Here is a 20,575-nt window from a genome sequence, read left to right as displayed (position 1 = left end):
TTAATTTTTTTATAATTAATTTTATATTTTAATAGAGATGATACTTAATATTTAATGTGCAGAAGTTTAATTATGCTAATGATTTTTATTCACATATATATGTATACTCAGATACGGATGGGGGAATATGGTTTCTTGTTTTTAAATTTAGTAATTAATTTTTTTTCTTGCTTATTGCTGTGAAAACGTATTCACTGAATTTTCTTTTTTCTTTTTACACGTATTCTAGCGTCAGAGTCCCGAAGCAAAGGCACTAATTGATAAAGCGGTTGTGGTTTGCCCGAGCAGTCTTGTCAAGGTATGTATAGTGGTGATTCAGTGTATTACATGGATTTTAAATGTGTTATTTTTTGTAGAATTGGTATAATGAAGTCTTGAAATGGTTGAAAAATAGAGTGATTCCAATATCAATAGATGGTGGATCGAAAGATGCCATTAATAATACGTTGGGTAGAAATTTTGATGAATATTTTTTATTTTTGTTTAACATTTTTTACATTCGAATTTTATAGAGAATTTTATGGTGCAGCGTTCACGTCGTTCAATTTCGCCTATATTGATAATTTCTTACGAAACTTTTCGACTTCACTGCGACATTCTTCACAAATATCCTGTTGGTTTAGTTATATGTGACGAAGTAATAATAATAATAATAATAATAATAATGGCAAATTTGTTGTTTCTGATTTCATATTTTGAACAAGTTTTGCACTTTGACAGGGACATCGATTGAAAAACTGTGAAAATCAGACTTATCAAGCTTTAGCTGGTTTACAATGCCAACGTAGAATTTTATTATCCGGAACACCGATTCAAAACGACTTATTGGAATACTTCAGTCTTGTGCATTTTGTCAACACTGGAATTTTGGGAACAGCAAACGAATTTAAACGACGCTTTGAAAATCCTATATTGAAAGGTCGTGATGCGGATGCGTCGGAACAGCAACAAAAATTGGGCAAAGAAAAGCTCGATGAAGTTCGTTTTCCATATGTGTATTTGAAAATGTTGAATGTTTGAAATTCCACTTTAGCTTTTGGAAATTGTCAATAAATGTATAATTCGTCGTACCCAAGCGCTTCTCACTAAATACTTGCCAACGAAATGTAAGTATCTTTTTTTAAGTTGAAGCAGGATTAATTCAATGAAATTAGCCTATTTTTTGTTTTCTTGACGATGCGCGTGTGTTGTAGACGAGTTGATATTGTGCTGCAAATTTGTTGATATGCAAATGAAACTATATGAACGATTTTTGAATTCGAAAACAATGGCATCCCAACTTCGGGATGCGTGCACTGGAAATATGCCATCAAAAGCGCTGGCATTGATCACCAATCTGAAGAAATTGTGCAATCGTAAATTTTCTATTTGTTGTGAGACGTTAATTTTTTTATAAAATTATTTTGTTGTTAGATCCTGCTCTGATATATGAAAAGTGTATTGAAAAGACGGACGGATTTGAAAATTGTTCAGATCTTTTTCCGCCCGGCTTTTCGGTGAAGAAACAAATTCGACCAGAATGGTCAGGCAAAATGCGTGTACTTGACGGACTGCTGGCTTACGTGAAAGCGAACACTGATGACAAAGTTGTACTGGTCAGCAATTATACGCAAACTTTGGATCTGTTCGAACAGTTGTGCATTTTGAGAAATTATGGATTTGTGCGTTTGGACGGTTCGATGACTAAAAAGAAAAGAGCTAAAATAGTGGCCGATTTCAACGATCCTCAAGTTGGCGTTTGTGAATAAGTTAGTCGTTTGCATTGTTTGTGTTAAATTTGAATAATTTCAAGAATTCCACCTTCGTATTCATGTTGTCAAGCAAAGCGGGTGGGTGTGGTTTGAATTTAATCGGCGCCAATCGGCTGGTGATGTTCGACCCGGACTGGAACCCTGCCAACGATGGTCAAGCAATGGCGCGTGTTTGGCGTGATGGACAGAAGAAAATTTGTTTCATTTATCGTTTGTTAGCTGTATGCAAATGAGCGTGTGTAAAAATTGATGATTAAGAAGAATTGTGAATTTCAGACTGGATCAATTGAGGAAAAAATATTTCAACGTCAAACGCACAAAAAAGCGCTCAGCTCTTGTGTTGTGGATAATGAGGAAAATTTGGCGAGCCTCTTCAGCTCTGATCAATTGAAAGATTTGTTTCGCATGAAGTCGGATACAATTTCTGATACACACGACTCGTCAGTGATGCTTTATTATTATTTATTGTTATTTGAATATTATTAATAATGAATTTTTTCTTTTTTTGCTTTGCTAGATTGAAATGCAAGCGTTGTATTGGTGGAGTTGAATCAATTTCCCCTCCAGAAGATGCGGACACAAATTCAGACCTGGCATTGTGGCATCATAGCAAAGATAAACGTCGCATTCCGGACAATGCGATCAAAGCTATATGGGAAAGTGGTTTGATGACATTTTGCTTTTATCAAAAATCACACGATGCGTGAAATAGTTTTATTTCAATTATAACATATATATATATGTTAAAAAAAGAATTTTCAGCTTTTTCTTTCGTTACTTTCAAAATAGTTTAAAGTCCAATAAAACGATACTTTTGTAAAGTTTAGAAGAAGAAGAAGAAAAAAAATTATTTTCCACATTCAATTTCCATTGTCCGTTTCCCATTTTAGCAGGTGCTTGCAATTGCCTGGGGGAGGGGGGAGCATGTGGAAAAAGATCGACGCGAGTTATTGAAAAGTGAAAAATATTTTGCATTATAAAATTGATAAATTGTTGCTCTTTTTTTTCAGAAATTGTCAAGTATTGATTTTTTTGGCATGCAGTATCGTTTGCTTGTTTTTATCTAACCAACGGAGGTGAGAGAAAAGCATTCTGTTTTTTTCTTTCTCTCTCTCTCTCTTCTGTTCGTTGCCAAGCAAAAGCTGAATTTGATGAAAACGCTTCTTGCTTTTCGCTGATAGGAAACGTTCGACACGCTTTGTGATTTTCTGGTAAATGGAAAAAAGAAAAAAAATGATATGATAATTTATTTTCAATTTTCGTTATTCAAGCGAACCATTTTTTTTCTTTTAAGGGGGGGGGGGAGACGATAAAAATAGGCATTGAGAAAAAGAAGAAGAAAAGCATTTCTGTTTTTGAATTTATGAATGAGAAAAGCTTGTGAAATGGTGGAAAATGAAAAAAATATATGCATGAAAACTTTGTACACCGCAACTCCACTCGACCGCTAGATTGTTCTACAACAGTTGAGCGTCACTTGAACGCCAGCAACAGCAACAATTCTGATCCTAATTGTCGTCGATTGAAGATGGTGAAGTTGTTTGTACAAATCTGATTAATATTTCTTTTGTGTTTTCAATAACTATCAGATTAGCATATTTGGTGGGAAAATATGCATTGTTGTTCAACATCAATCCGACGATGACCTCGCAAACTTTGTCAAAAATCAAAAACTGCGCAGCAATTTATTTGCCCTCTTGGAATCAGTTCAATTGCACGTCATTTTCGATATATTGCAATAATTGCCATCCAGAACGCGTATAGGTGCCGTTCGTTAACGGCTTGTTGAAACAAGCACCGGCCGAATGTGAATATTTCCTCTGAGGATACAAATAAATCTGCATAATTGAATTAATTTCATTTTCACAAATGGCAAACAAATTTCTTCGCAAACTATCACTTCAGTGCGCGATGTTGTTTTCCCAGTTGCGCTGACCAACTGTTGCTCCACCTGTATTCATCGACAAGCTAAAAAATGTGAACAGCTACAATCAACAAGCTTGCTGTCAATCACGTCAAAACTGCTAGCTAAATTGAAATCTTAGGTAAAATGATTGAATGTAAAATTATCGATTTGTATACCATGGACAATATTCGAACAAAGTGTCATTTGTTCAAATGTTCTCAAATTAATACATTATCCATGCTATATCTGTGCAATGAACAAGATGTTAATATGTGAAAAGTGAAAAATTAACATCAATTTGTTTTAATTATATATATATAATATAATTATTAGTTATTTTTTAAATAAAGCTTGTATATAATTAATTGTTTTTAATATTTTTTTTTCTTTTTAATAAATATTACGAGAATTCTTATTAAGCGGTATAATTTATTTATTTTAGCACGTACAGTTTCAGCTTTTCGTTGAAATGTGCCAGCAGCATATGTGTACCCGTACGTAGCACATGTTTGTGGGCAATTTCAATGGAAGATTTATTTGGCAAGCGATCAACAAAAGCCGCGCTGTCCCTCTATTTTACTTTTCTTTTTCATTTTCTGACCCATTTTATTACTTTGCTTTCTTATACTAGCGGCAAGCTTTTCACCAGATCACTTTTGAAGATAAGCAAGATGGTGAATATTTTCCAATCTTTTATTTATTCCATTTGCCGATTTTTAACTCAAGTTGTCATTGGAAATTTGACAAAACACAAAATGCAACGAAGCGTTAATTGTTCAACTTTCTCACAAGGCAAAAATAGATTTCGAATTGTTTTTGCATATAAATTGTTGAATTATTTTTCATTCGTTGCTTTTGCAAATATGTAACGCTATTTTTCGTTTCGTTCTGCAAAGCAGCACATCATAATTTACAACTTGCAGAATTGTCGAACCAAACACTCGACGTGTTTCCATTTTATAATGGATATTTTTTGATATGCCGCTTTTTCTGGCCCCGCTATAATTTTCTCTGCCGTTCGTCATGGCTATTGTCAGTTTTTCTTTGTGATGACGGGCTTTTGTTTACGTTCAGTTATATATTTCGCTGCTTGCTTTATGCTTTCTTTTCTGGAAGCGTTATTTACGTTTGTGCCAATAAAATTGGCCACTTGAAATTTCATCAAATCAACGAGTCGCTAGACATTTTTGAACCAATAAACTTTCACTAGTCCAGTATAAAATGCGCTTCAACTTTCTCCATTTTTGCAGTTTCGTTTCAACTGTGATCCTGAATCGTCACTTCTCAGTTCACTTGCTGAATTTACCGTTTTGTCATACAGTGAGCAAAGCTCAACGCTGGTCATATTCCAATTTTTGCCATTATCTTGTTCAATTTTCTACTTCCATACAATACTTCATCTGTACATTGCTGCAGATTATTTATTATTCATCATCTATTTTGGTAAATATTTTCGGCAGTTTTTTTTCATTTACATCTTCTACACATAAAATTTGCTTTTCAACTTTTACAACTTGGTTCAGAGGTCAATATTAATATTACCAACTGATGAAGAAAATTTCTTTCTATTGTATAAAGCTTATTATAATTTTTACTCTTTTCTGTTAGAAAATATAGAAATACTTTTTTTAATGCACTTTCTATCAATGAGGTAACTTTGTAAGTGTATAATGGAAATTTACATCTAAATTGCAACTAACTGACGTGAATTTTCCGTAGGAAAAGTATTTTCATTTCATCGCTTATAGAATAAGCACCCCACTTAATGCGCTCATAGTGCGTTCCTGGAAAACAACGCTAAGCGCAACACTGTTCATCAGGGTCGTTTGTTATAGCATGTCTGTATAGTAGTAAATCGGTTTCAATCAATGTCAGAATACGTACAAGAAATTTTGTTCGAAATATTTATAAAAAATGTTTACATAACTTATTGATCATAATTATAGTTGTGATGAAGGTTTGATTCTTTTGGTCTCTCAAGCCTGTGTTTCTTGCTGATGAAAGCGTTAAAGAGTTAATTGTTTTTTCTTAAATTTTCTTTCACAATGAATTTTTTTACAGCAAGAAATTATTTCATAAACACATTCCATTTTCCGCTGCAGCTGTTCATAATTTGTCATTCATGTTCTACGAACTGATCGTTGGTTTCTGTAGTTGTTAGAATATATTATGAAAGTTAGTTCGCTTCTTAAATCTATCAATACAACCAGTCTCTGCTAGCTACAGTGGTCCCTCAACATTCGCGGTATATGCGTTCTAACGGTATGCTGGGCATAACATTTGCAGGGGACAACTGTGTAGCGAAGCAAGGTTTTAAAACACTAAAAGCGTTGGCGACTGGTTAAATTCAGTATGGCCTGCATCAAGGCAGCAGTACAAAGTGGAGGGAAAGCATTTCATCGCTTGGTATTGGTGTGCATTCAGCATATAATGCGTTTTTGGTTTTTTCTTTCGTTTCTTCTATTGTTCTATGTATGATATGACTCATCTTTGCAAATGATTAAATTTCACTAGTTGATTTTAAACATCTGCAGCACAAACTGTCCGTAATTGCTTTTTATTATAGTGAAAGCATTTATTATTGTTATTTCAGAGCATTGCAATCATTCATATTGAAAAAAATGCGCGTTCCAGTAATAGTTACAAATTTGCCAAATCATTCATCAGATTTCAGCATCAAGAGCGGATTGTATCACAAATTCAAAAGGCTTGGCAAAGTAACGGACGTGAAAGTGATCGGCTTCCGATCCGATCGTTACGCAATATTGCATTTTGAGAAGTAAGAAACACGAAACATATTTTCGGGGATGATCTCTTTTCAACTGTCAATTTAAGTAAAGAGACTGCGCAGACAGTTGTGCGAAACGCACGAAATGATTTATTTTTTGGTAAGCCTATAATGCTCGCCTTAGCAAAGCAGTCAATGGACATTGAAGATAATGACAATTGTCCTTATGTTGGTGATGGGGACTACCATCATAAAACTGCTTGTCGCACTTTGTACATTGGAAAATTGAGCAAGCACCTCACTGTCCGACATCTACTGAAGTATTTCAGACAGTTCGGCGATGTTTTAGCAAGTTTTTTTGATTTTTAAAAAACGTTTTTTCATTCGTAGTTGACTTAAATATATAAATTTTAGGATGTACAAATGAAACATTCACATTTCAAGTCTTTGGGTCGCCCATTTTGTTTTATTCAATTTGCGGATATTACATCAGCGGAAAAGGCGATTGCCGCTTTGAAAGTTAATCCAACTATTGGACGAAATAGAGTGAAAGTATTTTTCACACTTATTTATTTTTGAATGCCATTCATTAATATAAAATTTGTAAAATTAATAATTTTTTAACAATTTCACAAGTTTGGATTTGCAAAGACGCTTCAAAATAATTTGATTTGGATAAATGAGTTGCCTGCAGATACTAGTAAGGAGTTTATTCTTCGAAAAATGAGCATATATGGCCAGGTTACTGGCTTGGTTGTCGACACAGACATGCGTCAGGCAGTGGTAGTTTATAAATACATAATCGATGCGAGAAATGCTTTCCATGTAAACCTTGTATTGTTTTTCATTTGCATTCAATAAGGGAGAATGTCTTTGCAGCGCCTAAAATCCGGAAAAACTTTTAATTGTCATGTACAAGTTGATTACTGTAATTTTAAACTCTATTGGCGATTAATTGACCGAATGGAAGAGCGTCAGTCTTCAGGAAGTTCAAGATCACATTCAAGATCAGATTCAAAATCAGCCCAAAGTAAAAAAGTTCGATCGTCAACAACAAGGTAAGACTGACTAGTATTACATTTATTTGACAGCATTATAAATTTGTTTGGATTTTTTGAAATAAACAGGAAGCGCAGATCGAGTAAGGAAAGAGAATCACACAAATTTAGACGCTGTGGTCGTTCAGTATGCATGATGAAAAAATTTCAAATGGCACATTATAACAAGTAATTTATTTCCTAGGGCTGAGAAGAGCTTTCAAACTTACCGCGTCATTCGAGCTCTGATCACTCCAAGGTAAACACTGTCTACTCTAAAAAGCCTCTATAAGTTATCTGAAAAATAACCATTGATGAAGCAGTTTCTGAAAATCTACACAGAAAAATAAAACCAACCGAATTTGCCTTTAAAATGGGCAACATTTTTATCAGTAGTACTTACTTTTAATGCGCTAATTTTTTGCTTTTACTTTTATGTATTGCAACTGATGATAATGACTTCTATTCTTATTTTCAGAGAAAAGAAAGTTATTTATAGAAAAAGAACAAACGACATTGACAAATGACATTTACAGCTTAAACATGTGCAGTACTTCAGGTATGGAGTACATATTGGTCGTTCACAATATATTACGATTTTTTTTATTGTACTGTTGCTGTTAATTCATATCATAAAATTTGTCCCCTTTTTAAAACCCATATCATGTCCATTTCTCGCAAGCAAACATATTTTTTTACTATAGCACTTCTCATTATTCGATTATAGCGTGAACTTCGTTGTCAGTAGTCACCCATTTGTGAAAATTTGTGATTTTTCTGTTTATAAAAATTTCTTCAACCGCATAATGTGTCTACCGCATATATACATGCACAAGTTCATCATGAAACTCCACAAGCACGAAGGCTAGCATAATACATTTATAATAAAATGTAAATGATAAAAGTTTTCAAGCATAGCGCATATCAGTATAACGCACCCAGTAACGACTGCATTTATATAGCCGTTATTCATTTTGAAATGTAATTTCATTTCTAGCATTTTATAAGGGTACATATATATTTATATGTTGTATAAATGACCCACTGCCTCCTTAAAACTTTTTAGCGACTTAACAATAAGTATATAGTATCATTACCTGAAATTCAGAATTGTAAACTTATTTAAAGAATAATTTATTTTTTTTATTTTTTCAACAGTTTTGTAAATAGCAATTATATTTGAAAGTTTCCTGTAAATAGTTAAAAATTGACAAATTAATGTATAAACTAACATTTGTCACTTTCAGTGAGTAAACTTTTTTCAGAAGAATTTGAAATATGAAATACATTTGCATCTTATCAAGAATCTGTTGTACAATTATGATTTGCATTACATTCATGACGTAGTTACAGATCAAAATGCATTAAATTAGCGAAACAATAAAAAAAGAGTACAGAAATTGGATAAGTCAGCAGAAATGCATTCCTCATTGTGGCAGGTTGAAATAAAGTTCACAAAGAGCAAATCTAAATAATAAAAAGTGATTGCAAACTGATATACATGCTTCATGTGCATTAATTCTAAATCAGCTTGAACCAATAATGCGACCAGAAGATTGCTGTTGTTCGTAATTATCAGTAGAGATTAACATAATGAAAATTTACATGCGACCATGCGAATGCATCAACTTTGTTTGCTTTGTGAGCTTCATTGGAAACAATTGTTTACTGAGGGGATAGGCGACTTCAGCTCGATGTTTTCACAAGTCAGGCAAGTTACTTTTACGTTTCGATGTTTTTACATACTCAATTTGCTTTTCATTTATTTTATTTTTATTTTTCGAGAATGATTCAACATTTTTTGAAAGAGTACAAAATGAGAATGGATTCCAGTGATACGAAGTCGCCTATTCTTTTGGAAGTTTCATTTCTGTTAGGTTGAAGAGAATTCTTCAAAAAGCGGAATAGTTATTAACTTTATAATCCATTCGTATTTTTCCGTATTAGTACTTCAATATATTTTATATTTCCTTATATTGTTCCATAAGTAATATTAATAAATAATACATAACTCTGTGTGTAATTTATTCAGGTATAATTTTAGATGTAAGTTTACGAGCGGTTCGTCAGGAATTTCTTTCAGTTGTTCTAAAATTACAGCAGTCTATTATTAATGAGATACATACGTAAGATGAGATTGAGATACATTGTTGAGATGGGCGTGGAATTCAGTTTTCAGAAAGAAAAGTAATTCAGTGTTGTGGTTTAGGGTTGTTAGGCTACGTTGATTAAATTGTTTGTTTGTTTGTTGTACAAATCCACCTTTTCTGAAAATACTCTTATCAGTAACAGTGCTTCAGCTCATCTGACGGACGTGCAGAACTAACAAGAGCGCCAGGTAAGATTCTTTTATTTTATTATTCCGCTCCACAATGACTTGAACTTCATGATCACTAAAGAAAGCTATTCTATTTTCTATAATAGTCTTAATAAAATGATAATTTTATTATTAGTTTGCGACGAATGCTTAGTAAAATTGGCATCAAAATTCTAAAATGTTATACTGTTTTTCATGTCAAAGTATTTATGCAGTCGAACTTGGTTAAGAACACATAAAATTTGCCAAGAATCTCCATGCACTTACTCAAAGTTTGAAATTATGCAGAGCAATTGAAAGGAATCATAACTTAACATTCACGAATAGGTTTAATGCATAAAAGCGTCCATTTATTCCAAGTAAAATAGTCAGAAAAGTAGGTTTGAATTATATTTTGTGACCCCAGCGTTACTAGCTAATCTTCAGTTCAGTCTGTGCTTGTCTGCTTTATGCTGTTTCCGTGAAAAAGTGACTGAATTGTCACCAAATTTGAAATAGTTTTCTTGTGAGTAACTTCCTTGGAAAGCAGTACTTCTTTTGACTTTGGGCTAGTTCACGCTGCCTGTGATACGCGTGCTTATTTTGATATAGCGAACAATAAGAGCCTGATTTGCTGAGTGTCAGTAGTTGTTATGGTTGATGATAAACGTAAGGTGGCCGGGGACGTGCCTATTGTGCACTTAAGGACTGCATATTGCGAGCAGCAAATCCCGTGGACCTCAGCAAAATGGTGCACTTAACCAAGTTGTGCATTTGTCCAAATGTGCACTTATCCATTATTGTACCCCATAATTAGCTACAGGGAATTTTTTTAGGCCAAAGTTTTGTGCACTTAAAGGATATGTGCACTTAACCATGTTCGACTCCATATCAAAAGAAAACTATTATTTCATAGCATAAATGACGCCCGTTTAAATTGCTAATATATCAAGTTTTTCTGTGATATCAAGCAAGTCTTTATTTCATTTTTTTGATTTAATAGATTAACGTGGTTTTAGAAATGGACGGTTGATATAATAATATATAACATTAAAATTAAATACAACATAGTAAATTGAAATTTATTTTCAATTAAGCATCAAAGTAATTGAAATGACAATTCATGCTTAATTAATGCGGCATTGTATCAAATGTAGTAGCCGGCGGTAACAATTTATTAAAAATGCAAGAAATTAAATCAATTCATATTTTATATCAAATTAATCGGCTTATGCTTGGTATTTATTTGCATCTTTATACCTATCCACCAGTAAGTTCAGTAAAACTAATTCTGTGTTTATCGAAAATCGCGGCGCATTAGAAAATGTGTTTTTCATAAATGTGTCAGTTAAAGGTATGTGAATTTTCATTTTATTAATGACATTTATTAAAATTAGAAATTATTCACAACAAAAATTTAATTGATGAAATCAACATACAAACACACACACATAACAACATAACAACAGTATGCATACATGAACAATTATGCATGTAATCAATAAATATTGAAATTATTATAAATTTTAAAGAAAGTTTTTGCAAATTATAATCACTATATGGAGTTCAGTTATAAGAAGGATTCTTTCATCTTGAGTACTTTTTCCAGTTCTTCTTTATTGTTATTATAATCTATAAAATATATAATTTATCAGATCAAGCAGATTATGATATTAAGTAAAAGTGGCAGCATTACTATTAATCTATTTCAGGAATCATGTTTTTCTCCATTGCTTTCAATTTCACCTCCATATTCTTTTTTGCATTCATATTTACCTTTACTCATCTTCTTCGTGTAATGTGGAATCACATTAGTTTTGAACTCATTGAATTGGCTTTTATATGTCTGATATGCCGTATTCAGACTCACATAGTGTTTCTGCCTATTGAAAGAGGCTCGTAGTAATGCAATTCTTCTTAGTAAATAATCCTGTAGATAAATAACCTCTCGTATAATTCTTAAATGTTCTTTTGTTTTATTCGCTTCTTGGCGTTCTTCGAGATCAGTATGAGTTTTTTTCATTGTTCTTGCTTTCTTATTACTTCCACAATTTTTTTCATTAAAGAATGATTTTTCACCATTCAATGGGTTTACATCTTGAAATAAATTATTACATTTTGACCACAATTCACTTTCTGCCGACGATGACTCCAGCTGATCATTTATTGGATTGAAAGAGTAAAAGGCGGCATCCACGTGTTCCACTTTTTGTATGATTTTACAGAACTTGACAAATGATTTAGCATCACCTCGGCTTTTGAACATTATTCTGACCGTCAGTTTTTGTTTCTCAACATATTTGACGGTTACCTTTCTCTTATTCTGCTTAACTGAGATAAGCTGACTCCAATTTATGTAAGCTTCGTAGTTGTTCTCAATATAAAAGTGGATGCCTTTCCTATTCATACCAATGAGAGCGTAATTACTTGCTATAAAAAGTAACTGATTACTGAAAGTGCCCGCATTTTTCGCATGGGCCAAAAAACATTTCATGGCCTGGATGTTGTCATTGAATTTATGTTCATGAAATTTCTCATTTACATCACTCATCCATTTTTTTCTGCTAACTCTGAATCTTTTCCTAAGCCAATGTATCCTTGGAATGTTCCGCCATTTTGACCCGCTGGGCGCTAGGAAACTTTGATGGATAGCAATAGCAATCAACTGAATTAAATTTTCATACGATAAAATTATTTTCCCACAAATTAGATTTTCAATAGCCTCAACATATTGGATGGCCACGAAGGCGTCGTTCAACATCAACGTCTCGTCCAACTCTGTTGAATGATACAATGTTATCATTTTCAACGTAGGGTCATTTCGAGCAACTTGTTTCCTCACTGCAACATTCATTTTCAGTGGTCGACGTTGTTTATCAACCAAGACGAAAATGTCATACTTCGGAAGTTGGAGTTTAGCTAAGGCTGCTGCTAACAACTCCTTGCCGGTGGTGCTTGATTTGATGGGCATTTCTATTTTCGTGATGCCCGAGTAAATTGTCACTTTATAAATTTTCCCTTGGCGCATAGTATCCGAATGCTACTGTTCTGATAGGAAAACTAATTAAAACAGTTCAAGTGTTCGTCGCAGTATATGCAACACTTTAAACAATAAAACTTTAAATTTTAAACAAAATTTAAAATAAACTTTAAATTATTTTACGTCTGCTTTTAATACATAATTCATACTTTTATGGTTTCATTTTCTCTTTTTTGTATTAAATCAATAAAATTAGACATTTCAAATATAATCGTTATTTTTCTGACCAGTAGCAACTGGTTCACAAAATAATAGCTCATCAATATCGATATATTATAAATTTAACTGATAGTCAGTATAGGTGATTTATACTTTGCAGGAAAATTTCGGCAACATAAAAGTAGTTATTTTCAATCATTTAGAAATATTTGTGTATTAAAGTTTTTCCTCAAAAACATTAGGTATAGTGAGAAAGAACTTTGCACATTTCATGTATCCAAATTATTGTCATATCTATCTATACCTATACTCTCCTGAACGGTGATCTAATCGACCGATCGAACCGCCACTAGAACGACAATACAGTCCACTGAACCTGCACATCAGTAGCAATGGAGGCGTTCTGTACGCTACAATAACAATGGGTTTGTTTACAATAAAAATGCCCATATAATTAAATGTGCTGTTCCAAAGTTTTGTTTTGTTAATTAAATTGAAAATAAATCGCGTGTTAGTGGTAATTTCAAGTAAAAAATATTTTTTACTTATTCATGGATACTTATCATTATATCATTGATACCTGAAACTTTTAATAGATACTGTAGATTAGTCTTAACTACAGCTTTTGGTAGAAGAGCACTCACTGCTATGTAATGGGTGTTGTTTAGTAAATTATCTTCTGACAATATTAAGCTTTGGAAATATAATTTCAGAACGCATCATTGGCTGAATTATGAAAAAGGAGCTGGCTAAACAATTGTAACGAGCCGCTCCCTCGAGCAGGCTCATTCGCTTCCTCCATCGTGTTATTGGTGCGTTCGTCGCTATTTGGCGACGGGCCGGTATTGACCGACGGGTTTCCTGTTCTTTCTGCCTCGCGCTTTCCTGATTGCACTGCGACAGTCAAACAACAAACAGTGAGTATATTTTTTATTGACAACCAAAAGCAAGGACCGACGACGATGTTATACCGCAAACTTCTTCGACAACACGCCACCTCCCACACATACACGTACATCGGTTCTACCGTATTCCGCCTCTGATCTTTAAGTCCAATTCTTCTTACGGTAGCTTTACGTTTCTTCCGCTTCATTTTCTGGAGCAATAGAATTGTTATCTTGGTCCGCGTCCGCTATACAATGGTAACAGTCCCGGCAAGCTGATGATGCATGTTATATTCCAGAGTCAGCGGAGGAAGATCATGTAAGATCGAGCTGATCGTGAACCACGACCCCGTAGAACTCGGCTACCGTAGTAGACACATTTGGACCTGGCGATCAGTGGCAGAGTATGGTAGTGGGCAGACACGTGGCAGTGATTGGTGGTGTGCAGTTTTGGTGAGCGATCGATCGTGCTGTGATTTTTTGTTGTGGTTGTTAGCAGCACGATGTGATAAACATTTGAAAAGATTGTTTGGTGTTTGTTTTATAAATTATTCACACCTTATGTCTTCCTCAAGAAGAGTAGGCGTCTGTATGGTCAACTCGAACGGTGAACAACAAGGCGGTGTCTGATCTGCCTGCTGTGACGAAAAATCCCTTACACAATATCACATTGGTAGATGATAATCCTATCGGCGTTGGATAATTTCTCTCAAAGATTTGTTACTTCACGAGATGTGAACCGATCTGAAATGTCTGTTAACATGGAGAAACTAATGAGAAAGATCTGTTGAAAGAAAAGTTGAATCACATCTATTTCTCTCTGTCCAGCACAACAGAGTATGCGTGCATTTTATGAATTTGGAAGCATCATGGAATTGCATGAACGACAGAACGTAGAAGACGAGTTGTAATTTTGGTAGCATCCATGAAATGAAGTGAAAGTGGGTTCTACAAAGATAACATCGTAGCCGAATTGGAATAAAGACGACGAAAAAGTTGAAATAGCGGTGAAGACGAAAGGAGCATCATAGCTTGCAGTCTCAAAGCTCATCCGTTTGTTGGAGGTTGTGATCAGAATTCAGAATGACGTCATGTCAAAACTACTGATTGGAAAATAATTGATTTTGATCAAATGCTGGGCATACACAAATCGGCGCAGATATGAACATGAAGCAAGAATTTGAGATATGGAATTATATTTAATATTTCCATTTCTTTCAACTTGTATTCGCAAAGTAAGATAATTTTCTATTTTTTCTTGTAAATTTTACAGTGGAAAATTTTCTTATAGCAGTTTAGTTTCAATTTTTGATTTTAGAGATTTATTATTATTGTTTGTATTTTGTTTATAGATCTACAGTACGAAGAAATGTGAGGAATCAGTTTGATTTCACCGAAGACGAGATCGAAGTTCATAAATTTTCCTTTCTCAGAAAAAATTGTATTCCAACATCAATTAACATTAGAGTCGTTTGATGTTGGAGCTTCATGTCTGATTCAATTTTGAAACCTGGCAAGCAACTGAAATCTCATTTATCAGCGTTAACAAGTGCTGTTTTATTGGGATAAATGTTGGTAATGTTTTCATTTATTATTTATTCATTCATTCATTTCAGATTTTTATTTTAACACTTGTTGGTTTTTAATTTTCTAGATCTTTTCATTGTCTATGGCAAGGGAAATCAAACTTCCAGAAGAACTCACTGAAAGAAGCTGGAAACGATATTAATGAGTAGACAGCGGGCTGCACCCATCTAAAGTAAACTTTCGAGAAAGTTTGCTGTTTCTTCTTTCATACCGAGTATCAACAGTTGTTATGGCTGGTTATCAGCTTAAAACGGACGGATAGACCGCTGAAATCATTGCCAGCCATGGACTCCACGGTTTCTGTTAGTTTACGCCTATGATGAAATTGATGACAGATAACAAAAATATCAATGCGTTTCATACGTCTGTTATAAATCATCAACAATTATATTGCATCAGTTTCAGTTTGAAACTCTTCCGAAACTGCCGATCCCGCATATCCAACACAATGTGGTATACTTGATACACGTCTTCATCAATGACGTCGTTACGAACAACTCACGACTCTAAATTTTCGTTGCTCACATATCTCTCAACCGATTGTGGGTGGTATCAGGACTTTCCTCTGCATGCTAAGTCTCTGCATGGGATGAAAAAGAAGTACTGTGCCCAGTATGATTGCTCTGCCACGCTGTTACTACGGGCGAAGTTGACTGTCTGATCATGATCACGCAAGGTATTACAATACACCCTACGCGGACAGTGCAACTCTTTCTAAGGAGGAATTTTTCCAAGTGATGCGGAAGAAAAGATCAAACAATATCATACTTTCTGTTGTGGCTAAAAATGGAATTATTGAAAGCATTTTGCTAATCGAAGCAATTTGGCCCAGGTCAGTTGAAGATAACAATCTTCGTCATCGTTATGAAGTTTTACGAATTGGTGATGAAGTGAATTTGATTTGTAAGCGGACCGTCGATGATTTCAAAATGATCACAGCAATAAAACAAATTCACAACATTGTAAGAAAGGCATACGATGGAATTGGTCATGGAGGAGAGAAGAAAATGTTTCTGGAGACTTACTAAAGGTTTTACAACATCAGTTTGGAAACTCGCGTCTTGAACGAAATTTTGGGACTATTGTAAAAAAGATAATTGTATGAATAGTTTATGTGTGTAATGAGTAATAAAAAATAGTATTTTCGATATTTTCGTTACGAACAACTGACATAATTCCTAGATCAGTTTCGGTTAAAATTTGCCCGTTTTAATGCAGTTATAATCAGCTGTATAAATAAACATAATTGTCAGAATTAATTTTTAAATTTCCAAAAAGAAAATAAACAACAAATGCCTAATCTGTTAGCGTTTATTTTATTATTTTTACCATTCCGTTATTATACCATTACTGATTACGTGTTATTTTAGCTTTGCACTGAACCTGAACTTCATATTCACTTGGCAAAACAAAAAGAGTGCAAAATTGTTAAAAAATAATTTTTTAAAAACCCAAAATTTATCAAAAGTTTCGACTATTCCTAAAAGATAATTGAAAATTATTTTTCATTATTGATAAACAGCAATGGTGCTTCACTTTAGTGTAATTTCAGTTTATAGTTTTAGATTAATGTTTACTCTAAAATGCAGCACATACATGTAAAGGCCAGCGTTGAACATAGCAGCTATAGTTCAACGGTTGTGTTTGCCCTAGGGCCTAGGCGAAAGGTGGAAAACTCAATCTCTTTAAGCTGTTGCCAACGAATAGGAAATGAACCCCACCGGAATCCACCAAGAAACGGTAAAATCTACTAATGATGACAAGTAATTTGAAAATAATTTTGCAAATTTATCTTTTTTTTCTTTATTCAGTTGTACTAGAATGCTTTGAAAAAGCCGAATTTGGATGATCACCAACTGAAAGCTGAGAAGAAGCAGGTTGATTCGAATGAAAGTATTGAAGAGACAAAACAGGATGAGGAAGCTGAGGAAGCCATTGCTAAGAGCAATGCTAACGATGTGATTAAAAAGCTAGTTGAACTGACGGTTACTGGAAGTGAATCTGAGCGTGACGAAGAGACGGAAGCTGCAGAGCGTGTTAGAAACATTATTCTGCCATCTGAAGAAATATGGATCAGAAAAATATTTGAATAATATTTAAAAATTATTTGTTGTACACAATTTAGAGTTCATTTCTATTTTACAATTGTAAAATTGGAATTGAACAATAACATCTACTTTAAATAATTTAACATTATGAGTGTTACTTTAAAAGCAACAATGCTGACGGGTTATTTTAAATGGAAAATTGTTTAAAGCGTAAGCGTTTTAAAGTTACAACAGCTTTCGATTGCACTGTTCGTCAGTTGTAATCCAGTTTCGTTTTAATTTGGTGCGAAATGTTTAGTTTGTTGCGCTTTGCCAAGGTTTGCGCTGTTTTAGAAACCACAGGTATGATTTACATGTTAATGATGGAAAGAAGGAAAAGACTATGATGAAAGATCTCTCGGAACAACCAGCCCCTCCTGGTAGCACGGCGACGTTGAAGAGGGATGTTCTTGAAAAAATTCTTGGTCCGTCATCAAAAAACTGATTCGATTTCATATTCTTCTACTCATCCAAATTATTTTCAATGAATTTATGCTTCAAATGCTTTATGCTTAATTAATTAAATTTATGCTTTATTCTTCAAATTCACTTATATAATTAATTTCAATAGAAATGCTATTGGAAGATTTAATGTTAAAATTATTAAAAATAAAATTTACTATATTTTTTGTTTTGTTTTGAAATAGATTTGAAATTAGTAATGTAAACCCAATCGCTGAAATAGCTGAAAAACAGAAAAAATTGTGTGACACAGCTTAATCATCTCCTTGCTGCCGCTGCTTTGATAATTTATTTTCGAAATTCAGCTGCTATTGACAATTCTCTCTTTCTTCGGCATAAAATTTAATCTGACCAACGCACATGTTTATCCAAACGTTCTTGAATTCAAAGATTAATTTTAATTTGTCAAAATATAATTTGACATCTCATCATCAGAATTCAGTGTAAAAATTGAATTATTGCATTATATTTTTAATTTAATTTGAACACTGCAATAGCATTTCTTTGATTAAAATTTACATATCATCAATATCACTACAGGCAGTATGATATTACGCTTTATTATCTATCATTTTGTAAATACTAAATTATTGTATCGAAGTGCATGATCAGATGGATAGTTGAATATGTTGGACTGTTTTTAGATATGATATTGGCATTTCTGTTTAGGTGATGTTGAAGTTTTGTTGATTTTTATTAACTATTGCCTTTTAACTGTGTGCTTTTTAGGACAAGCAAATTTTCTTTCTGTTAATATTTTATCCTACTGAACGATTTCAGAATTGTCAAGCGTTGCGTAATTCGACGTCAGGGATAGCAGAACTCTTTAAACGCTATCCTCAATTATTTCATTGGCGGAGGGATGAGAGTACTGCATTTTCCATATGCAGCTCATTGTAGATGAATACAAACAGCATTATGACGTGATTGAGAAATCCAGAACAAGCGAAATGGTAAAACAAATTTTGTTGTATTCTGTCCATTCTGTTCATTTGCATTCTGTTTAAAATATTGGATTGATTTATCATCATGTATGCATTAGGGCATGACATGTTATAAGGGATCAATCTGAATTCATCTAACAAGCGTATTTATGTTTAATTTTCTAGCAGTTGCATGCAGTATGGATATAATGTGTTCTGTTTGTTGAATTAAGTCACCGACTACCATGATCATGCAATTCATAAGTTCATACAATGTCCAAGCAGAAAAATCTTAGTATTAATTGCTAATTGTATGTATGTAATTGTTTTCATGAATCGCAATAATTCATCAATATTGTTTGCCTTCATTTCAAGCTGAGTTTAATTTCAAGATATGCATTACTATATTCTTTTAAAAGTAAACTGTTTTCATTTTGTTTCTATTATCAAAATGCTTACAGTGCACAAAAAATTAATTTTTGTATTACTTTATTTTTTATGTGATGTTATTTTGAAAGTTGTTCTAGTTATTGTTTTTCTATTTCTAGCTAAAAATGAACGCGATTCGTGACTTAATATATTCCAGTAGGTAAACACGTTGAAAACCGCCATTAGTATGACATAGCGAAGATATAAAAAATAAAACATCACTAATAGACAGGATAGTTCTTAACAGGAACAGACAGGATGCTTCTAAAAACGCGCGCCGCATTGAAAATAGTTTGCTGATAAATTCAAGCAATACTGTTCCAACTCAATATGTAAATTTTGAATAACACCTAATTGTTTAGGCATTTGACATTTACAGAAGGGATTAGATTCGATTTACAGACGGGACAGACCTATTAAAATAAACATCTTTTGTTGCTGTAAACATTGATACGTCCGTCGTGAAAATTAATCAAACGATTTTATATGCACACATATTGCACTTTTATTTTTCATTCCTTTCTATTTCAACGTCGTTTACGTCCAATTTTCAGTTTTACTATTTTGGTACATCTCAAAAAATACGCAATCAAAGTCAGTGCGGATAAGTTCATAGTAGTTCGCTAATAATTTCTGATCGATATAAATCAATTCTTTAAATACTGAAGAAAAACCTTTTTCTCGAAAATTTAAAAATTTCATGGGCTATAGACTTGGTTGTTTTGCGAAAATCAGCGAAAACCTTTTCCTAGAATTTGGGCTTTTTGGATTGCCTGATTTTCACATTCATAAATGATAGTGTTTTGGAGAGTTTCACCGGAAACTACCTAATAGTTGTGGACTAAATGGGCTCTGAAACTGAGGTTCTGCATATCTTAATACATAGGGAAGTCGGCCATCAGTAACTATCTTTATAGGAAGCAGATATTGCCAATTCCTGCACATGAAACATTTTGACATCGCATCTGTTAAATTTTCACTAATGTATCTTTTTCTACGATCAGTTGAATTGAATTAAATTGAATTTCTGAAATTATTGCTGTTAAATAAACATTATTTCCTGCAAATCAAACCGCAAGCGTCGTAAGTGTTCACTTTGCTAACTTTTGCGGTTATCTGTTATGTCATTTGCATGAATATTATCAGGTAAACAAATGCGCAATAGCCATGTTACGGGAAGTAATTGAATCCGAATAAAAGTGCATGGTAATAATATTAAAATTCATTCGATTTGTTTCTAAATTTCTAATTCGTAATTACTTTTTAGGAGAAGGAAGTGTTAGAAA

General features: G+C 33.4%; 8 protein-coding genes across 8 annotated transcripts; 5 read left to right on the top strand and 3 right to left on the bottom strand.

Moving 5' to 3' along the window:
• Positions 1-1,225: 1,225 nt before the first annotated feature.
• Tsp_09697 (DNA repair protein Rhp54) lies at positions 1,226-2,458 on the top strand. Its single transcript, XM_003374302.1, has 5 exons — positions 1,226-1,355; positions 1,414-1,736; positions 1,793-1,972; positions 2,028-2,191; positions 2,269-2,458. Exons 1-5 carry the CDS (start codon positions 1,226-1,228, stop codon positions 2,456-2,458), a joined length of 987 nt encoding a protein of 328 aa, XP_003374350.1.
• A 996-nt stretch (positions 2,459-3,454) lies between these two features.
• On the bottom strand, positions 3,455-4,613 carry Tsp_09698 (hypothetical protein). Its single transcript, XM_003374301.1, has 4 exons — positions 4,528-4,613; positions 4,103-4,226; positions 3,646-3,702; positions 3,455-3,589 (listed from the first exon to the last, which is right to left on the bottom strand). The coding sequence occupies exons 1-4, from the start codon at positions 4,611-4,613 to the stop codon at positions 3,455-3,457; spliced, it is 402 nt and encodes a 133-aa protein (XP_003374349.1).
• Positions 4,614-4,706: 93 nt separating this feature from the next.
• Positions 4,707-6,433, top strand: Tsp_09699 (hypothetical protein). The gene is made up of 6 exons (XM_003374300.1): positions 4,707-4,730; positions 4,908-5,116; positions 5,406-5,481; positions 5,834-5,902; positions 6,009-6,098; positions 6,251-6,433. Exons 1-6 carry the CDS (start codon positions 4,707-4,709, stop codon positions 6,431-6,433), a joined length of 651 nt encoding a protein of 216 aa, XP_003374348.1.
• A 123-nt stretch (positions 6,434-6,556) lies between these two features.
• Positions 6,557-7,685, top strand: Tsp_09700 (putative RNA recognition motif protein). Its single transcript, XM_003374299.1, is given in 6 exon segments — positions 6,557-6,727; positions 6,800-6,937; positions 7,022-7,168; positions 7,265-7,443; positions 7,513-7,611; positions 7,628-7,685. 6 exon segments carry the CDS (start codon positions 6,557-6,559, stop codon positions 7,683-7,685), a joined length of 792 nt encoding a protein of 263 aa, XP_003374347.1.
• Positions 7,686-11,426: 3,741 nt separating this feature from the next.
• On the bottom strand, positions 11,427-12,689 carry Tsp_09701 (conserved hypothetical protein). Its single transcript, XM_003374298.1, has one exon. The coding sequence runs from the start codon at positions 12,687-12,689 to the stop codon at positions 11,427-11,429; it is 1,263 nt and encodes a 420-aa protein (XP_003374346.1).
• Positions 12,690-13,626: 937 nt separating this feature from the next.
• On the bottom strand, positions 13,627-14,010 carry Tsp_09702 (conserved hypothetical protein). Its single transcript, XM_003374297.1, has one exon. It carries the CDS (start codon positions 14,008-14,010, stop codon positions 13,627-13,629), a length of 384 nt encoding a protein of 127 aa, XP_003374345.1.
• A 76-nt stretch (positions 14,011-14,086) lies between these two features.
• On the top strand, positions 14,087-14,431 carry Tsp_09703 (hypothetical protein). The gene has a single exon (XM_003374296.1). The coding sequence runs from the start codon at positions 14,087-14,089 to the stop codon at positions 14,429-14,431; it is 345 nt and encodes a 114-aa protein (XP_003374344.1).
• Positions 14,432-16,125: 1,694 nt separating this feature from the next.
• Positions 16,126-18,837, top strand: Tsp_09704 (conserved hypothetical protein). The gene is made up of 3 exons (XM_003374295.1): positions 16,126-16,350; positions 17,209-17,424; positions 18,718-18,837. Exons 1-3 carry the CDS (start codon positions 16,126-16,128, stop codon positions 18,835-18,837), a joined length of 561 nt encoding a protein of 186 aa, XP_003374343.1.
• The last annotated feature ends 1,738 nt before the right edge of the window (positions 18,838-20,575 follow it).

Source organism: Trichinella spiralis, assembly GCF_000181795.1.
Source record: "Trichinella spiralis strain ISS 195 chromosome Unknown Scfld6, whole genome shotgun sequence".
NCBI classification, from domain to species: domain Eukaryota; kingdom Metazoa; phylum Nematoda; class Enoplea; order Trichinellida; family Trichinellidae; genus Trichinella; species Trichinella spiralis.
Note: the sequence above shows the minus strand (reverse complement) of the source record. Positions and strands in the feature narration are given on the sequence as shown.